Raw genomic sequence first — 18,224 nt, forward strand, 5'->3', positions numbered from 1 at the left:
GGTTTATATTGGCAAAAGTTTTTTTGAATTCAGTGTTGGGCTTAATTTTTTAGATGTTGAATATTTCCCTTTGAGATCCTGCTCCATGTTGATATCACTGCATTGTGTAATTCCTGCATCCCACATCCCAAAGGTTTGATTCAGATGTAGTGACCGGAAAGACCCAGGAACACTGAACTCATTGTAATGTTCATGAAACCAGTTTGAGATGCCTTTTGATTTGAGACGTGGTCCATTATCATGCAGGAAATAGCCATTAGAAGATGGTAAATTGTAGCCATGAGGAGATGGACATGGTCAGTGACAATATTCAAATAGTCTGTGGTGTTCCAAGTGGTGATTGGTATTAACAGCCCAAATTGTGTCAGGAAACATTCTCCAAACCATGTCTGGACTGGGAAGGTTGTCTCTCGATTCTGCCAAATTCTGACCCTACCATCTGCGTACCTCAGCATGAATCAAGATTCAGACCAGACTATGTTTTGGTGAGTCTGATTGGATGAGAGTAAACTCTAGAGTCTTGAAAATTCCAAGAGATGAGCAGTTACAGATATTCTCAGACCAAATTGTCTGGCACTAACAAAAATGCCAGAATCAAAATCCGGATGTAAACACACACACACAATTATTTTCTCATTGAAGACACGTGAACAAATTCATAGCAGTTTTATTAACTAGTAAAAACACATGCCAGGACAAGTTCAAAAACATCTCTATTACAAAAGCTGGAAAAAAAACCCCAAAAAAAAACAAACACACACAAAATATTATTAAATCAGTTTTGCATTATGCACCATGCCAGTCATGGAGGATAACTGAGATGGAACAGAATGTAAAGTCCTGCAGACCTCTGGCCTTTGATAATTTGGCATTTTCTCTGTTTTCACACACCTGATCCGACTCATCAGTTAATGAACAGGCCCTGGAGTCAGACTGGAGTGTGTGTGTGTGTGGCAGGGGGGAAAAAAAAAAGCAGTAAAGTAGGTAGAACAGGAGGACTGCAGGCTAGACAACCACCTTTTCTGTGAAGCCAGACAGTTGTGGTTAAGCAGTTAAAATGTTGTGCTAGTAATAAGAAGGTTGTGAGTTAAAATCCCAGGACTGCTGCTGTTGATATTGTTAGCTCTGAGCTTGGATTGTCCTCTTTCGCTCTTATAAATCTTTTAGGATAAGCTACAACGCATTAACAGCATTCTAACCCCTTACACTGTTATAACACAGTCGGCTTTATTGCACATAACCACACTCAACATTCTTAAAACTAGTTTCAGAATAAAGACTTCTATATGAAATAATAACACTATCCTATTTACTGCATATATTTAAGGTTTATATAGTAGCACCACATCTGTGACAGCATTTACTAAATTATCTTTATATAATCCTCAGTAATAATTATTACTAACTGTTTAAAAAAGCCATACATTTATGTCCCAAGTCTCTCTTTAAAGACTATAAACTGAAAATCTGTTTGCTAACAAAAAAAAAAAAAAAAATGCTTCGTCATTTTGCCTTTAATAATATTATCTGCTGCTAATATTTAGTCGGAGGACGTTTGTACCCAGTTTAAATCACTGCTAATCTAGCTACTAGCCCTTGCTATGCAATGTGGCTAAAAGGTTTGATATAATAATCTTCTGTCAGCTGAAAGTAGCTTGTGTTAATCTCTGTAATGTTCATATTTGTTAGATTTTATGTCCATGGACTTTGCAAAGAATTAATATTGGGTTCCTGGATTTGAACTCACAACCTTCTGACCACTGTGAGGAGCTATGAAAAAAAGAGAGCGAGCACTGCCGTGTGCTGTATATTTGAAAAGCACTTGTCTGAGTGTCATTACTGACCCTGTGATGAATGTTTACACTGTAAATATTTACATGTCCATACGAATGGGAAAAAAACAAAAAAAAAACAAGGTTACAATATTAAAACCTAATACTGAAAAATCGTCTACACCAGGTAACTGACATGCAGCTAGTGTGTACTTCAAAATACTGCAGGGACACGCACCCACGGCTTAGTCTGGTTTAAATAAGTGTGACAGGACAAACAACACTTCCTAACAGGCCTTACAAATTAGCACAGGCACATGGACACGGCGTTTTTATGTCCTGGTTAGCAGGGACTCCAGCTGGCATTGAAATCGGGAAACTGCTGTGTCTGGGAAGTGCATGGTTCCATGGGCATTTCTGTCAAAGCTACACTGGTGCTAAAGCCTCCCACAGCCCTAAGCAACATTCTGTCAAACGCATCCATCTGCTAGCACTATTATTAATCTATCTTCCTGTACACACCGTTTCCATATCCCTATCTTTATCACAGTCTGCAGCTAGTAAACCAACAGCACTTGCTAATCAGCTTGCTAGTTAATTAGCTAAACTGCAGAAAAGGCTACTGAACATCTGCGATGATCACTAACTTGGTAACACACTGCGAAGCTTACTAGTTAGCAAAGACCGCACTCTAAACTTATCTAACTACCATGTTTAGCTAGCAGGTCATATAGCTAGCGTGTCTCTTCTCAAATTCTTCAATTTAAGCCACTAGGAATAGAAAGTGGATCCCAAAAACTCCAAACAGTCAATTCATTCAACTTCAGTTTCTTCACAACCAAGATAAAGTAAGAGAAGGAGCTCTTGCCAATACATCAGCACGCTGCCTCAAAGTAAATTGGATTTATAGGTTTAGCTACCATTAAGTTAGCTATATTAATCAACGAAAAGTCCAATTCCATTGCTTAATAACTACTAAGGATCATCCATATGTATTATGGCCAGTGTGTAGTGTAGTTAGATATTGTAGTGTACTGGAGATTTGCCTGCTTTTAATGTTTGTGTGTATTTTTTTTTATTAATACTGTTATCCAATATTAGCTACATGAGCAGTGAAGATCAGACATTTATAAAGGTATCACTATAAATTCCTGTCAGGTTAGCTGATGTTAGTTTATGAACAGAACTTAAATATCCTGCCAGAACTCCTGTAAGTTTGGCTTGTAGAATTAGTTAGCTGGCTAGCACAACATTCTAAGCTGTGAATGTGATGCTGTTGACATAGCTAGCTGGCTAGCACTAGCATTGAAGATTATGAACAGTTAACAGTTATCAGCTGTTAAAGGACTATTTTTAAAAGTGAAGATCATGAAAGGTTAACTTATTTATCCTGTCAGAAATCCTGTCGAATTAGCTAGCTGTGATTATGAAAATGTACATGACTTAAAAATCTTCCTAAATATCTGTCAGATTAGCTCATAAGTTATGTAGCTACTGTTAGTACATAGGTATCATAAATATTTATGAATAGCTAGGCAGGTTCTGCTGATGTCTGATGAGCTCTACTAACTCACAATAACAGGATTCCTAATTTTAAGTAATCAGGCAGCACGGCATGGTGACTAGCATGTTAATGTTAGCATCCATCCTCTGTTTCAGTAGCTAGCAGGGTTAGGGTTTTCATTTTTTTTTTTTAAACAATACATAGAAACACAGCTTTACTTTGCTGTCTCGACATCAAGTCACTTTTTCCTTTCTTCTTTCACTTATTTTCTTTACTCTGCACCAGATAGCGCTGCTGAAATGCTAGCTCTGACACTAGCTCTGTACACAGACATCACACAGACATCATAGTTTTGGTTCATGAGAAGCTGCTGTCTGTCTGTCAGACTCTTTAGAAGTGTATCAGGCCATTTACACTCTTTGCTAGATAATAAATAATAATTCATGACTTCATTATGGGAAAATCTGCATCATTTCGAATCTGCTACTGTGCCGAGTTTCTAGCATTCGCTCATGCTGATTTTGCCAAGCGACAAACAATTGGGGGTGAAGCTTACATAATATCTAATCAGCCAATCACACCTCAATACTTTAGCTAACTTTACCAAATAAAAATTCAACAATTTTTTTAGTTAGCCTGCTAGTTTAATGTTAGATAACCAGATAGCTGGCTAACAGTGTTGTGCTACACTTTGGTAGCTGAACTGGCTAGCTTAGCTAATGCTGCTATACTATTATGTTGTGTAAAGAAAATACTTGAGCTAGATGAGTGAAAAGGAAAAACAGTGATATCATTGGCTGATTAATATAACTTAAGCTCCACCCCTTTCCTGATTCGGTTTTCTGCCGTAGAGCACAAATATGCAAACTGAAGTAACAAATCTTGCAGTGTGCTGAAAATTTCTGATTCAAAATGTATTAATGCTCACAAAAATATTTTCTTTTTTTGTTCCATTACAAGATAACATGTAGAGTATGTACTCATGAGCGCAATGTCACGGCTTTATTCTTTATTTATTTGATTGTCTGATGCGGTCATAAGCAAATGCTTGCTAATAAAAAAAAACCAAAAACCCACAGTTATAATTTCACAACATTTTTCTTTTTTCGGAGAGATGCAGGAAGGACTGAAGAGTCCATAAAATCTGGACATATTCTCAATACATGTGCAAGTTTCCTTATACCACTGTTATTTAAGTCAGACTCCGGAGGAACATATCAGCGATGTCATTTTTCCTCTGATGGTATTTTACACATCACCAGAATTTGTTTCAGGGCCTTTTGTACATCTTCATCCATCTGACCCTGAAATATACAAAAAAAAAAGTTAATGTTAAAGCTGAATTCTGAGCAAGTCTTGCCCTAGAACCATGAAGCTAATGAACCATGAGCTCACAGGTAATGAAAACTTCTGACCTACAGTTTAGGATCGTACAGTAAATCTGCCTGTATAGATCTGTTCACTATCTCAAACAGAACTCCTAAAAGCAGGCGTAGCTCCATCTTTCTTTCTTAGCACACAGTTTATCATCACACCAAACTACAATTGGATAAATGACTAGGATTTTACTAGCATTTCTAATGTTGGTTAAAGTATGTAAAGTTGATTAGCATCTCAAACTTTTACTAGAGTCTTTGACCAGCATCAGCAATGCTGACTAGCATTTATTTCTCTGGAAACATTAAGTTACAGGTTATTTTCCCTTTCAAAAAGGAATAAGAGATGAAAACTTGCACTTAACTGTACATAGACTCTCAAACATTCTTAGCTAGTGCGTCAAACACTGCCTAACCTTTTGTCTTATTGCTAAACTGTAAAATAGAAAGAATTTCTGTTTTCAAAAGAGCATGAGGAATGCAAGTTCGCACTTAATTGACACCTCATCAAACACTCAGTAGCACAAAGTTATATATATATCATATCTGTTCACAGTTACTCAATAAGGACATTTTTCTTAAACTGCTTTTGTACAAAATACTGCCAACTGATATGGTATGGTGAAGTATGTGTGTAAAATTTTAGGCTAAACTGGTAGTTAGAAATAAATATTACATGTCAGCTACCAGTACAAAAGTAACAAAGTACTTCAGACATGTCTCGGCTTTGCTACTAACAGTATTTATGGTTCAACTGTTACTTTTATTGAGGAGTGAAACGAGTACAAACCTGAACAGCGTAGAGGAGATGCATTCTGTACACAGAAACTATTTCATGGTGCCTCTTTTTAGACTCCTGTTTGAAAGCAGAAATGACAAAAAGGAATGTAATATATTGTTATAATTAATAATTGTTATTTAAAACAGGGCCATCGATATTCGTTATACCATTCAGTTATCTGTTGATTCTGAATATATAAATAACTCATCAAAATTTTATTCACATCCCATGAGGGTTCTGCAGTTTCTATAAAAACTCTAAACACAAATTAACTTACAGTAATTAGAGGCATATTAGGAGACCTGGGGTATAAACAAATTGTTTATTGTTTATTCTCAAATTGTTGGAAACGTATTTACTAATTTAATTTAATTAATAAATTAATTAATTAAACTAATTTAATTAATTAAGATTTTATTATCTACAGTCATTACTTTCTGAGAAATGCTATATAAATATAAATATCCTTTATTTGTTCACAATTCAAATTTTCTTGGTCAGAAACACAGTAAAACAGCACGATATGCAGGGAAGTGGGGTTTTTTTTCTGACTGTGTTACAAAAAATAGAAATCAGATAAATAAAAACCGACTACAAACAGGATTAGAATAAAGTAGAACTTAACTGCAGGTAAGTAAGGAGAAAAATATACAATATGAACACAGATACGGTCTGACTGATATGGGTAAAGTGCAGATTGTGTGCAATTTGTTGTTGATGGAGTCAGAGAGACTGAGAAATTAGGGAATCAGTTTCATTATATCGAAACTCGGAGGAGTTCAAATACTGTTTAAGTTGCATTTTGTCACATTTACATAACCCTTTACATCATGTTTTCACATGCAGATTTGTATCATACAAACATATTTCCTTCTACGCTGAATTCTCTGGGTGTTTTGTTATAAAAACAGAGGTGATGAAAGTAAAAGAAGTCTTTAACTCACAGCCAGTTGGTACTGCAGCTGTTTGATCTGCTGCTGAAGAGAATCAACCTGCTGGTTCTGCTGTCTGCTTTTCGGACTGCTTGTTGTGTATGAGAGCTGGGACAAGCTGTTCAAGGCCTCCTTCAACTTCCCTACCTCTTTTGACAGATCATCGATCTTGAAGGGAAGAAAAACACATACTACAAATGAGCAGGAAATAAAGTTTAGAAGCCTCTAGTGGTGTAGTCTAGTTTCGCGTTTTGAACATGCGTCAGTTCCGAGTCGAATCACAGCAGCGTCGGCTCACATTTATCGATCTTAAAGTAAAGTTGTTGTTAAGTGTTGGCGGAACTAACTCGAAAAAATGTTTCAGATTTGCTTTGCACTCGTGTGTGAATATGTTGACGTGTGGCAATCACAGTACTTGGTGTTTTATTGACTTTTTACGGTACATCAATATATTTTTTAGATGAGATATAGGCTGAAGCATTATATATAATTTAATGTTGTTCTCTGCACATAAACCTGGTCCCGCCCACTCTCTTACAACTTCTCCTGCAGCACGGAGGGAGACGCAGTGCGGGTCCATGCCACGGTTAGTAAAAAGAAAAACAATGCTTCTATTATTCAGAGATGGTTCGGATTTACAAGACCAGATGAGCAGCAAAACAGTGTCATCTGTAGAGAATGCCATAAACAGGTTGTATCCAAGAGTGGAAGCACTTCAGATCACTTCAAGCATTTACAACACCACCATAAACTGCAGTATGAACAGTGTGTTACAACTTTGTGCTGCTGTATGCAAACCCCTGATGTGAAGCCTTCACAGTCTTCTACACAGAAACAAAATGCTGTGCCTTACGAAAAGTGCCAAGTGGTGCGATTTAACTACGTTTCAGACAGAGAGCTGTCAATCATGCTTACTAGACTATTAGGCCACGCCCATTAAAGTGCTGATAAAGTTGTATTTTATTTAAAAAAAAAAAGAAAATTTTAGCTATTTTGTGCATATAGACAGGGGCAGTGGTGACTGAAGTGCTCTGGGCTGCCAAGCTGCCACTATTGGGCAGTTAAGCAAGGCCCTTAACCCTCTCTGCTGCAGGAGGACTGTATCATGCTGCCCCTGCACTCTGACCCCAACTTCCTCAGCTGGGATTTGCGAAGAAAAAGATTCCGCTGTGCGGTAATGTATATGTGGTGGTGATAAAGGCTTCTTCTTCTAACTGACACTGAAAAATAAATTTTAAAACCTAATGATCTTAGTTAAGGTTTGAGTTAAAGTTCAAGTGCTGCTGAGAATAATTGTAAAGAATACTACTCCTAGAGGAAAGCCAGTTCCTGCTAGAAATAATAATAATAATAATAATAATGTGTATAGCAGCTTTGTTACATAAAATAAAGAAATTAAAAAGATAATGTTAAGAATCAGGAAGGCACAAGAGCAGTAATAATAAAATAAATTAATTAAGAGATATATAAAGTGAATAAAATAGAAAATGAAATAATGTTTAAAAGTATATTTACCTTTCTATTCTTCTCTCTTTCAGAGTTCACATGATTTTCCACCTGCTTTTTAAGCTGCATGATGGCTTCCTGGGCCTCTCTGCACTTCCCACTCAGCACATTATTCTCCTGATCTCTCACTAGAGCGAGCTTCTGCGCTGCCTCCTTCTCGTTCTTGTCATCCTTCGCCTCCTGCCAGGCTGCGGTCACCTCTAGTGCCATCTCATCCTGTTTCCTCAAAGCGTCCTGAAGATGCTGGGTGAGCTGATTGATCTTGCGCTCCAGAGACTCTCTCATCTGCTCATGTTCCACTTTGGAAACGCAATCATCTGGAATCATGACCTTTTCCACAGTAGGTCTGTTTTGTAAGGCATCCAGCTGCATGGTCTTCTTCGTAAGCTGCTGTTTAAGGACGTCCACCTCGGATTCTAAGTTCTTGACGGAGTTTCCTAACGAGGCCACAACCTGAGTGTGGTCTGCAATGCTCACTGAGGACTTGGCCTGAACTTCTGCATCCTGTTTGAGTTGTGAAATCTCTTTCAGCGCTGACTGATGCTTGACTTCTGCGTCTTTCAATGAATTCTGCACGTCCTTCATCTTAAGTGTCAGCTCTTGCAATTTGTCCTCATGCTGCTCTTTAGTCAAACACACTGCCTGTGATAGCTGCTTGGTCTCCAGGGCTTTGCTCTGCAGCTGGCTCTGGGCTTCTGCAAGTTCGTTTTTCGTCTCGCTGTAGGATTTCGAGAGCTCCAAAAGCCGTTTCTGGAGTCCTTCGATAATCCCGCCCATCTCCGTCTTCATCTCATCAAAGTCTTTAGCGGCGGCCTCAACGGACACGGTACCACGCAGGGCTTCCTGGAGCATCTTGATCTCGTCCTGAGCCTCCTCGTACTTCTCGATCAACAGTGCCTTCTCCTGGTTGATGTTCTCCACCAGGATGCTGTAGGTGTTTTTCAGTTCCTCATGCTCATCCTCTATAACCCGACGACTCGCGCTCTCAAGCCGAGACTTCAGTTCTTTTATCAGCTGAACGTCCTGCATCTTCTCTTCCTGCAACTTGGCCAGCTTTGTCTTCAGATCTTTAACCTCCTGCTCAAGACAGCTTTTCAAATACTGAATCTTTTGCACTACTTGATCATCTTGGCTAGGAGATCCCGCAGGTGTCACTCTCACCCTCTCCTTCCGGAAAGTTTCCAGCTCTAACACCACTTCCTGGTACTTTTTCTGCAGGTCCACCAGCTTGGCCTTGAGCACGGCCGTGCTTTCTGACAGGCCTTCATTTCCACTTTCCCCTGTGCGAGAGTTGAGCTCGAGTCTGGCCTGCAGGGAGTGATTCTCCAGCCTCGACTCATCCAGTTTAACTTGCAGGCTCTGCAGTGCATCCCTAAGCAGCGCGATTTCTTCCTCGTACACAGCCTTTGTTGGCTCACTCACGTCTTCGTGCTTAAAAGCCGAAACGTCCGAGAGCTCCTGATCACTGGAGAGATCGAATTCAGCACGGGTGGAGTGGTATGATGTGTTAGAGTCGATACTGTTTGGCCGCGAATCCTCCTGACCTTCTTCACCTTGAGGGGGTGGACGCTTCTATTCAAGCAAAGACAGAAAAAAAATAATGCAATTTAATTTGAGCTTGCAATGCATTCTGTGACCTTGAAAGTCGTATAAACTTTACAATGGTGTATAATCTTTTATATTCATTTGTATATATTACAAACTTTGGAGAATGTCCAGTTGGCAATACATAATTCATATTCAACCAAGAATCTTTGCTGAAACTCAAATAACGTCTTAAATAATTCATAAAGGATTTCCCACAGAAACAGTGATTCAACAAATGTTAAGAATAATTGTGTTGCAAGTTTTTAAGCCAAGAAAGGTTTGGGTGCTTCTTTAGTGTTTCGATGCTCTTATGAGGTTAATGTAACTAAGAAGTAATGAAAGTTTACAGCAGCCTGGTTTTTGTGCACAGCTACTAGTCTAAACAATCAGACTCTTGGTTATTAAGTGTCTCAAACACTATGCTGTAACACACTGTTATCTATAAACATAGAGAAAAGGGAAAAAGTAAGTAATAATAAAACTAAAATTTATTATATAACTGGATGCATGGAAGTGTGTGATATACATGCTAAACTGGAGGCTGTGCCTGTATTTGTTAGCTATATTGCACAAACATGGTAGTTTGAGTACGTTTTAGACACTGAAGCGGTCCTTCCCTGATTGACTACATGTGCAGTAAAAGGTACTGATGAAGCAAACTCATTACCTTGATGATCTGAGCAAGCTGCTGGTTCTCCAGTGAGAGTGAGGCCACCTTGGCTTGAAGGGCTGCAAGCAATGCTGAGTTTCCAGCACGCTCAGTCTGCCTCAACACAGGAAACAAACAGGGCTTACTTTCAAAGACCTTTTTATTAGGTCTGTAGTCAAAAAAAATAAAAATCTCACTTCATTTCTAGAAAAGCACATGGGATGCCTTAGCACTGATTTTTTTTTTTTTGATCACAGTGCCCAGATTTCTGGTTCAGAGAAATGGACTGAGAAAGATCCCCTGGCAGCAACAGCAACAGTGTTATTAAAGACAGGAGATCTCCCTGATCTGAGGTCAGTTTAACACTCGAGGGCTTTATAGAGAAAGAACAAACGGAAGGTCAGGACTGTGTGAATCATAATTTTGCATAAGGCTTTTAATTAGCACTTGTATCTATGGGGTTCATACACACTGGTATAATTAAAATATGAAAATGAAATTGAATAGTGGCTTCTGATTGGTCAGAATGTGTTGGTTCATTTTCTACCACAATAGTGCAGCCACAAATGACAGGTTTATATTAATGCTCTATTAATATAAATTATAATATTAATATTAATTATAATATTAATATTAATTATATGAATGATTATTCCAATGCAAGATCATTTCTAGAGTAACAGCTCAGTCACAGGGACTTGTATGGCACGTGATCAATACAAATGCTTAACTTAATCGTTGATACGGTTCGGTTTTTTTTTTTTTTGTAAGCAGATGTTTGTTTAATATTTTTTGGAAGGAGTTTTTGGACAAACGTTTTTAGAATACTTGGTTTCACGAGAAAAGGACCAGATTAATAACTTCACGAGAGAATAAAAGGGAGGCTTGAGATAGAACGAGTGTTTATAGCTTTAACTTCGAGTATAAACAGATAAAGGGAATCATGAACAGATGCAAAAACTGGGAAGTTGCTGTAGTATAAGAAAGGGGTTAAAGGAATTAAATCTGCTTTATCACAAAAATCCATTATTGATTAATTCACTAGAACATCATGCTTTATTCTTTTACTTAAGATTCTGACAGTTCTTTTAGGGCGGTTCTGCTGATGTTAGTAAATCCTATTAATCAGAAATTGGCTTCTACTGATCACAAATTCACAGCAGATTCAGTTTCACAGCTGGGTAGCAGGATTTGGATGTGAAAATTGTCCATCGTCATATGCTATATGCTCAAAGGTTTGTGGACACCTGACCATGGACACCCAGACATGCTTTTTAACATCCAACTCCTCAGACACCCCTTTGCTGTTATAATCAGCGCCACTCTTCATGGCAAACGTTCCACTAGATTTAGTTTGTTTAAAGCTAATTTGTGTTCATTCAGCTACAAGTGCATTAGTAAGATCAGTCACTGATGGCGGTTGAGGAGGTCTGGGGTTCAGTCCATCCCAAAAGTGTTCAGTGAGGTTGAGTCAAAGTTAGGGAGCCCTGAGCAGGAGTTCATCCAGTCCAACCTTAACACCCCAACGTCTTCATGGCTCACTTCATGCACAAGGGCATCCAAAGCATACAAATTTTGTGCTTCCAATTTTGTGGCAACAACTCTGCAGAAAGGACCTCATATATGGGTGTAATGATCATGTGTCCACATACTTTAAGCCATATAGTGTATTCAAGTACAATAACAAAGTCTAATGGCTTGTGTAGGTTCTAGCTCTAAGAACTGTAATAAGGGTTCGTGATGGTCTGAAACGGCACACATGTGAGACGGTCCTGCTGCCGTCACATCCCCTAAAGCAAGGTCCTTTACCTGGCCGGGGTCAGCAGATGCAGCTGGTAAAATGGTTTCCAGAAAGCGTGAGTGGCTGAGGATCAAAGTCTCTGCCACATGAGAGAATATTAAAGGGCTTGTGCTGTACTCGCCTTGGGCTCAGTCTGCTCCATAATCTGCTTCAGATCTTCAATGGTCTCCAGCAGCATGCTCTTCTCTTCCTGGAGCTTTTCAATCTCCTCTCTCAATAGTGACACACTCCTCAGCTCCTCCTCCTGTAAAAACCCACAGTATTATAATAATCAAAATAATCATAATGAAGCTTTCACTATGGAGATTTTTGTGCTCAGACCTACATGAAAAGGGTCAATATTGCCCAACTGCCTGTGATATGTTCTTGTACCTTGTAATTGAACCTTTTGTACCCTTTACTTGACACTGGAGTTTCATTCGGGGTGACATACGGTGGAGACACCACATCCAGCACCTGAAATTGTACAGAAATATAACATGGCAATAAAATACTTCAAGCTCAGATAAATTTGTCCTGACTGGGTTTTTTTTTTTTTTTGAGAGGGCAGGACATGCAAGTGGAGCAGAAATCATCACACACACACACACACACACACACACACAGTGACACAAACACAGGTCTTTACCTGCACAGGGCTAATAGGAGGAGGAGGGGGTGCTTTTCGTTTTTTTGGGGTTGTGCTCCTCTCGTCGTTTAGCTTAGCCGTGTGCTCATGCTGAGATCATGTGAGAAGGACAAACCAGGTTTAGTTGTTAGTGAGAAGAATAAAACTAACTGTGAATAAAAATTAAGAACTTAAAGAATAAATGAATAAATTTTAATATATATTTATATATAAAGTGTGATGCTCATGCATGTTGCAAAAAATGTATAATGCAACACAGGCACCAAATAAATATTCTGCATATGAAAAATGTATAAAATCATTACAAAACTGATTAAAAAGAAATGAAAAAAAAAATGAAATGCAAAAAAAAGAAAGAAACTGCATACCTGCTGGCTTCTGGGTGAATTCTTATCTGTTTTTTTAATAAGGAAAAAAGCAACAAAAAAAAACGAATGAAAATAATTATGGGATGGAAGAATGAAATGAAATAAAATGGCATGTCGTCCTGTTTTATTTCAAATTCTTTATCGTTCATTAATCTCTCACTCCATCAGCAGACTTGAGACATTTCAGTCGACCGCCACAAGATGGCACTGTTGAGCCTGAGTGAGTTCGAGAGGAAGTCATTCGCACCTCTCACAGCACAGAAAGAGACACCAAAAAACCCCTTCACAACAAATAACTCAAGGGTGTCGTAACACATTTATCTTCCTTCCTTTCTACTTGTGATTGTCTCCGTGGTGAAGGAACACGCTGAGGGGCTTCGTTTCATTTCCATCTCCAGGAGCAGATCCCCGAGTCGCCTCTAATAAATCAAATTACTATTTCAGGAGCAAGAATGCTTTTGTCGTTTCTCACCTGCTGACACTTTGCAGGTTGTGTTTGACTTAATGCTGGGGATTTACTTTAAAAAAAAAAAAAAAGATTCATGATAATATTTATTTTAAATCCTTAATAGACTTAAATCCTAAATAATCCTTAATAGACTTTACAATTTTTATGACTTTTTATAACCATGGAAACCTTGAACCTTCAATTAAAGGCTTTACTGCTATCGGCACCCCTGTACCCTGTTCATCGATGCCAAAGCAACAAAGTTCCCATTGTAACAACAAGCTAATCTAGATTCGCTTTATCATCAGCAGTGCAGATGAAATCTGTAGCTTTGGACAGTAATGGTGTGTCTGTAAGTGAGGAAATGGCTGAGGTGTCAGGGTTATGACAGAGTTCCCACCTAGTATTAGTGTTACTGCGCATTTGATTGATGAGTAATCACCTGACTCAGACGGGTGATGCTGCAGGGCGGCGGTGATGATGGCTTGGATCTCGGCGCTTCCCGACAGCTTGGCATAGTGCAACACGTCGTGTCCTAGAGAGTCGAGCAGGCGTAGGTCGGCTCCCCTGCGCACGAGTAGATCCACAGCCGACACGCAGCCGCTCTCTCCGGCCAGCATGACTGCGCTCCTGTAGCATTCACACCAATTATTAACCAAACCTCAAATGAGAACAGATCTCAGATAGAACGAGCGAGCTGGACACACCTGCCGTTTCTATCACAGGCGTTGATGTGGGCTCCCCAGTCCAGCAGGATACCACAGACCTCTGGGTGGGCGTGTCTTGCTGACAACAGCAAGGGCGTCAATCCGTCCTATGGGAAAGCAAGTGAAAGATTAGAGAATGATTACAGGTGGGATGATACATCAGCATTACAGTGTAAGAGAAACCAGCTCAATACAGCATAGGTTTTACTCTACGGTCACTTGTGTGACATGTAAATCGTCTCTATTGGACAGATTAGCGAAGATACGGACACTCACAATGACACCAGCTCTCATCTCTGCTACTCCTTCCCCAGCTTTACATAGAGGCTGTGTTAGAACAAGTTTTCTTCCATTTCCTTTGTAAATTAAAGGCCAAAAAAAATGGAATATACGCCTGTTATGTTGCATCCATGTTCAGCATTTAATTTTTGTGGCGCAAGTCGACACTCAGAGCTTTAAGAATTTGTAGTTTTCTGTTTTTACTTGGCGTACTAGGGGTGTCAAGACCAAAACAGTTATTTTTTTCACCTTCAAAGGAAATGGTGATATTAAACCCATTTCTGCCATTTCTACTTGTTCAATGATTGCTAAAATTTGAAGACGTTAACTTTAACCACTAAAATTCTGTGTAAAGTTTCCCAACAGAGGATGTCTCACTCTGAAAGCTGACAGCATCCTGACTCACTTTGTATCAGACTTGCAGCCAGAAAATCATCTGTTTATACTGATTTTAAAATGTCCCACAAGTCGATTTCCAGTACGCCAGGAGAAAAAATGTTTAAATAGTAAAATTCTTCTGGCAGACCGCTTGTTCCACCACCACCTATCGACTCTATCCATGGAGACAGTCCGTCACTTTATAGATTCATCTCTAATTTGGACAAATCTGAGAAAATTAAGTTAGTTGTAGCTTGTTAGAGTGAACTCAGGGTTAAAGCTGGACCATAATGGAAAGGTGATCATCAGTAGCACGTGTGAATGGAGTCTAATGAGAAACACATTCCTTTTATATTCCACTTATAATAAATGATTACATGTCTCAAAGCCCCAGCAACCAAAATGGGAGTCACTCAACAACCCTTTCTTAACCCTCCTATTATCCTTGGACCCCATTCAAATGTTTAATATATATAGCTTAATATTTAATGACTTTCTTAATTTAATGGGGAAAATGATCATGATAATACATTTTGTAGCATCAGAGCATCAGTGTACCTGGGGGTCAATTTGGCTGTTTTTGCTGTATAAAACATACAAAAAATGCATTCATCTGCTTTGGTCGTTTTGGAGAACATTGAGGTCACTATAACAATCGATTTTAGAATCTTCAACAACATCTCTCTGCTTTAGAGCCCTAATCTAACAAACATACCTGTGAACCGCTGAGAGTTCACACGACATGATGGAGGGAAAAAACAATTTCTCAGACACCTAGAGGAAAAGACATGGTTCTATCCTTGATAACAGAAACTTGTACTACTTTCCAAGGGTCATACAAAAATCTGTAAAAAAAAAAAAAAAAAAAAAAAAAAAAGTTCTTTCTGTCCAATTTGAGGTCAAGCAGTGAATTTTTTCTATAGTTTATATAGAGTTTAGGAGAATGGGGTGGGTTGGGGTTATGTTTTATTTAAAATGCTATTTAGGTAGTCAACAAATAAAAAATTACCTGACAAATATTTTGGAGGTTCAACTTGCTGGGGTCAAACTAACCCCGAGGGCAAAACATTTGTAAATTTGAGGATAACGGGAGGGTTAAGTAAAAATACTGTTACTGATAAATGTGGTACATGAGTAGGGTCAGAAAAGCAGGATGTGGTCTGGACGTGAGCATCAGTCAGAGATTAGACTAGCTGATGAGGTTTCTGACTCTGTAGGACACGCTCATCTATAAACACAGACATCGCAAGGATAAAGCACAGAATTTGGTGTCACTTCACACAAGCCTGATGCCCAAATAGGGGGTGTGGCCTGAAGTTTGAAGGCAGAGTTTTGGGTAATAATAGTCCACATTTGTAAAAATTTGCCACAGAAATGTTGATCGTGTTTGATCAGAAGCTTTCTTTCATTTCTTTTCAATAACATCAGCTCTAACAGCTGCTCTTCAACTTTTCCTTCTTAGAATAAAGATGTTATGTATAAATTGTACTGTTGTCTTTCGCGAAGTGTGTGATGCGGTTGCAGGACGCTCGAACGTGAAATGGTAATCGTGATTAAACTATAATTTACACTAGTACATACATTTTTCATACCGTTCCATTCCATATTTCAGTTTCTGAATGCATGCGAATCACAAATTATTCAGCTGTAATGACCTTCCATCTGACAGTAGATGAAAATCAACGGCACAAAAAAAATTTTCTCTTTCTTCCTCAGAGGAATTTGATGATCTGCCACAAGCTGTTGGCACCAAATTAAAAAAAAATATCTAAGGGTAATCTTAAAGACTGGAGTGAAACAAAAAAGATAATGAAAGCAGTCACACAAACTGATCCCCCTCCCGTCTGCCCAGGAGGTCACAGCGCTCTGTGCCAATTAGCCGAGTGCAGGAAGCTTGAACATGACATCTCATCAGAAGTGTGTTTAGCGAGGCTGAGTTCGGCTTTTGGCTGCACTCAGGATCATGATGAAAGCTCAATCACAACCGGCACCATAACAGATATGAAATGCATATGGGCACGCCAGCATCTGTGATACATTATGGATGTTAAAAAGAGAGGATTGCAACCTTGTGCATGAATCAAACCGGCTTTCATACCGTGTACGTTTTTCATCGGGTTCATTTATTCCAAGTACGTAGCCTGTACCGGTTCCTGATTCTCAAACATCGTTGTACGGATTACAGCAACAAGGTGTGAAATACTGGCTTTATTTATGTAGGATACATGGCCATTAGACTACACCTGCAAATATGACCTAGCTCCTCAGTGTTAAGTTATCAGAATTTGCTTAATTATTCTTACAGATTAGCACCATTACCTTCCTATCATTTTAATGAGGAGAGTAGTGGACAAGAATCAACTCAGTGTTTCATGAGCTCCTGTTAAACTTTTCTATAATTTACATTAAGATTGTGCATATTTCTTTCAATTACAGAAAAAAAGTTGATTTCTGCCTTCATTTCATTTTCATGAAACAATTTTGAACATTTCTCATTTTATATATTTTTAAGAAAACAGGTTCATCACAGCTCCATTTACATTTCTCGAATGGCTTCTTCTTTATTTCACATGATAACTGCTTAGGGAATATCAGTGTCGCTGTAGACTGTACATGGTAAACTATATGCTCAGCAGAGCAGCGTTCATGATCCAACCACAGAAACTGTGGGATAGAAAAAGAATCTGTGGCTTAATATCACTTTCAGGACACGACGTTTGTCTGGTTTTTATAGTTAATTTAAAAAGCAATCCACATTTTTGAAAAATGATAAATGACATGTAATTATTTGCAGCCCATTTTGAAGATCTCTCTGAATTACTTTTCCTGTGTAATTGTAGTATGACCTTGGGTATGAGGAAGAGGATTGTATTTAAAAAAAATAAATAAAATTATATATATATATATATATATATATATATATATATATATATATATATATATATATATATATATATATATATATATATATATATATATATATATATATATATATATATATATATACACACACATACATACACACACACCATAAAAATAAATAAATAAATAAACAAATAAAATATAAAATAATACTGAACAAAGCTTAAAATTCATTATTGATATAAATAAATAGACAGATAGATAGATAGATAGATAGATAGATAGATAGATAGATAGATAGATAGATAAATAAATAAAAGATTAAATCCATTTTTCCAACAGTGGATCACAAATCAGCTTTATTAAAATCTATAAATTCAAGGTATAAAATCATACACTTTAAATGACCATGCCAGAGGTGACTGTGGTGAGGAAAAACTCCCTGAGATGAAATGAAGAAACCTTGAAAGGAACCAGGCCCAAAAGGAAACCCATCCTCATCTGGGTGACACCGGAGTGTGTGATTATAAATAATTTCCCTTCTATAAGGGATAATAATAATAATACAAAATAAATGAATGCTAATAAATGAGAGAGAGAGAGAGAGAGAGAGAGAGAGAGAGAGAGAGAGAGAGAGAGAGAAAGA

General features: G+C 38.2%; 1 protein-coding gene across 2 annotated transcripts in view; it reads right to left on the bottom strand.

The window, feature by feature from the left end:
- Positions 1–667: 667 nt before the first annotated feature.
- rai14 (retinoic acid induced 14) overlaps positions 668–18,224 on the bottom strand; it is a 69,686-nt gene continuing 52,129 nt past the window's right edge. Inside the window, exons 8-18 of one of the 2 annotated variants that reach the window (XM_058415841.1) lie at positions 14,060–14,166; positions 13,795–13,982; positions 12,905–12,930; positions 12,537–12,626; positions 12,281–12,364; positions 12,030–12,152; positions 10,126–10,221; positions 7,881–9,443; positions 6,378–6,533; positions 5,443–5,508; positions 668–4,580 (exon numbers count right to left, since the gene is read on the bottom strand). In XM_058415841.1, coding sequence (XP_058271824.1) covers positions 4,503–4,580; positions 5,443–5,508; positions 6,378–6,533; positions 7,881–9,443; positions 10,126–10,221; positions 12,030–12,152; positions 12,281–12,364; positions 12,537–12,626; positions 12,905–12,930; positions 13,795–13,982; positions 14,060–14,166 — 2,577 coding nt within the window. In that variant the 3' untranslated portion in view covers positions 668–4,502. The remainder of the gene's footprint in view (positions 4,581–5,442; positions 5,509–6,377; positions 6,534–7,880; positions 9,444–10,125; positions 10,222–12,029; positions 12,153–12,280; positions 12,365–12,536; positions 12,627–12,904; positions 12,931–13,794; positions 13,983–14,059; positions 14,167–18,224) is intronic. The other variant, XM_058415842.1, reaches the window with a different exon arrangement.

This window comes from Hemibagrus wyckioides, linkage group LG18 (genome assembly GCF_019097595.1).
Source record: "Hemibagrus wyckioides isolate EC202008001 linkage group LG18, SWU_Hwy_1.0, whole genome shotgun sequence".
Taxonomy (NCBI): Eukaryota; Metazoa; Chordata; class Actinopteri; order Siluriformes; family Bagridae; genus Hemibagrus; species Hemibagrus wyckioides.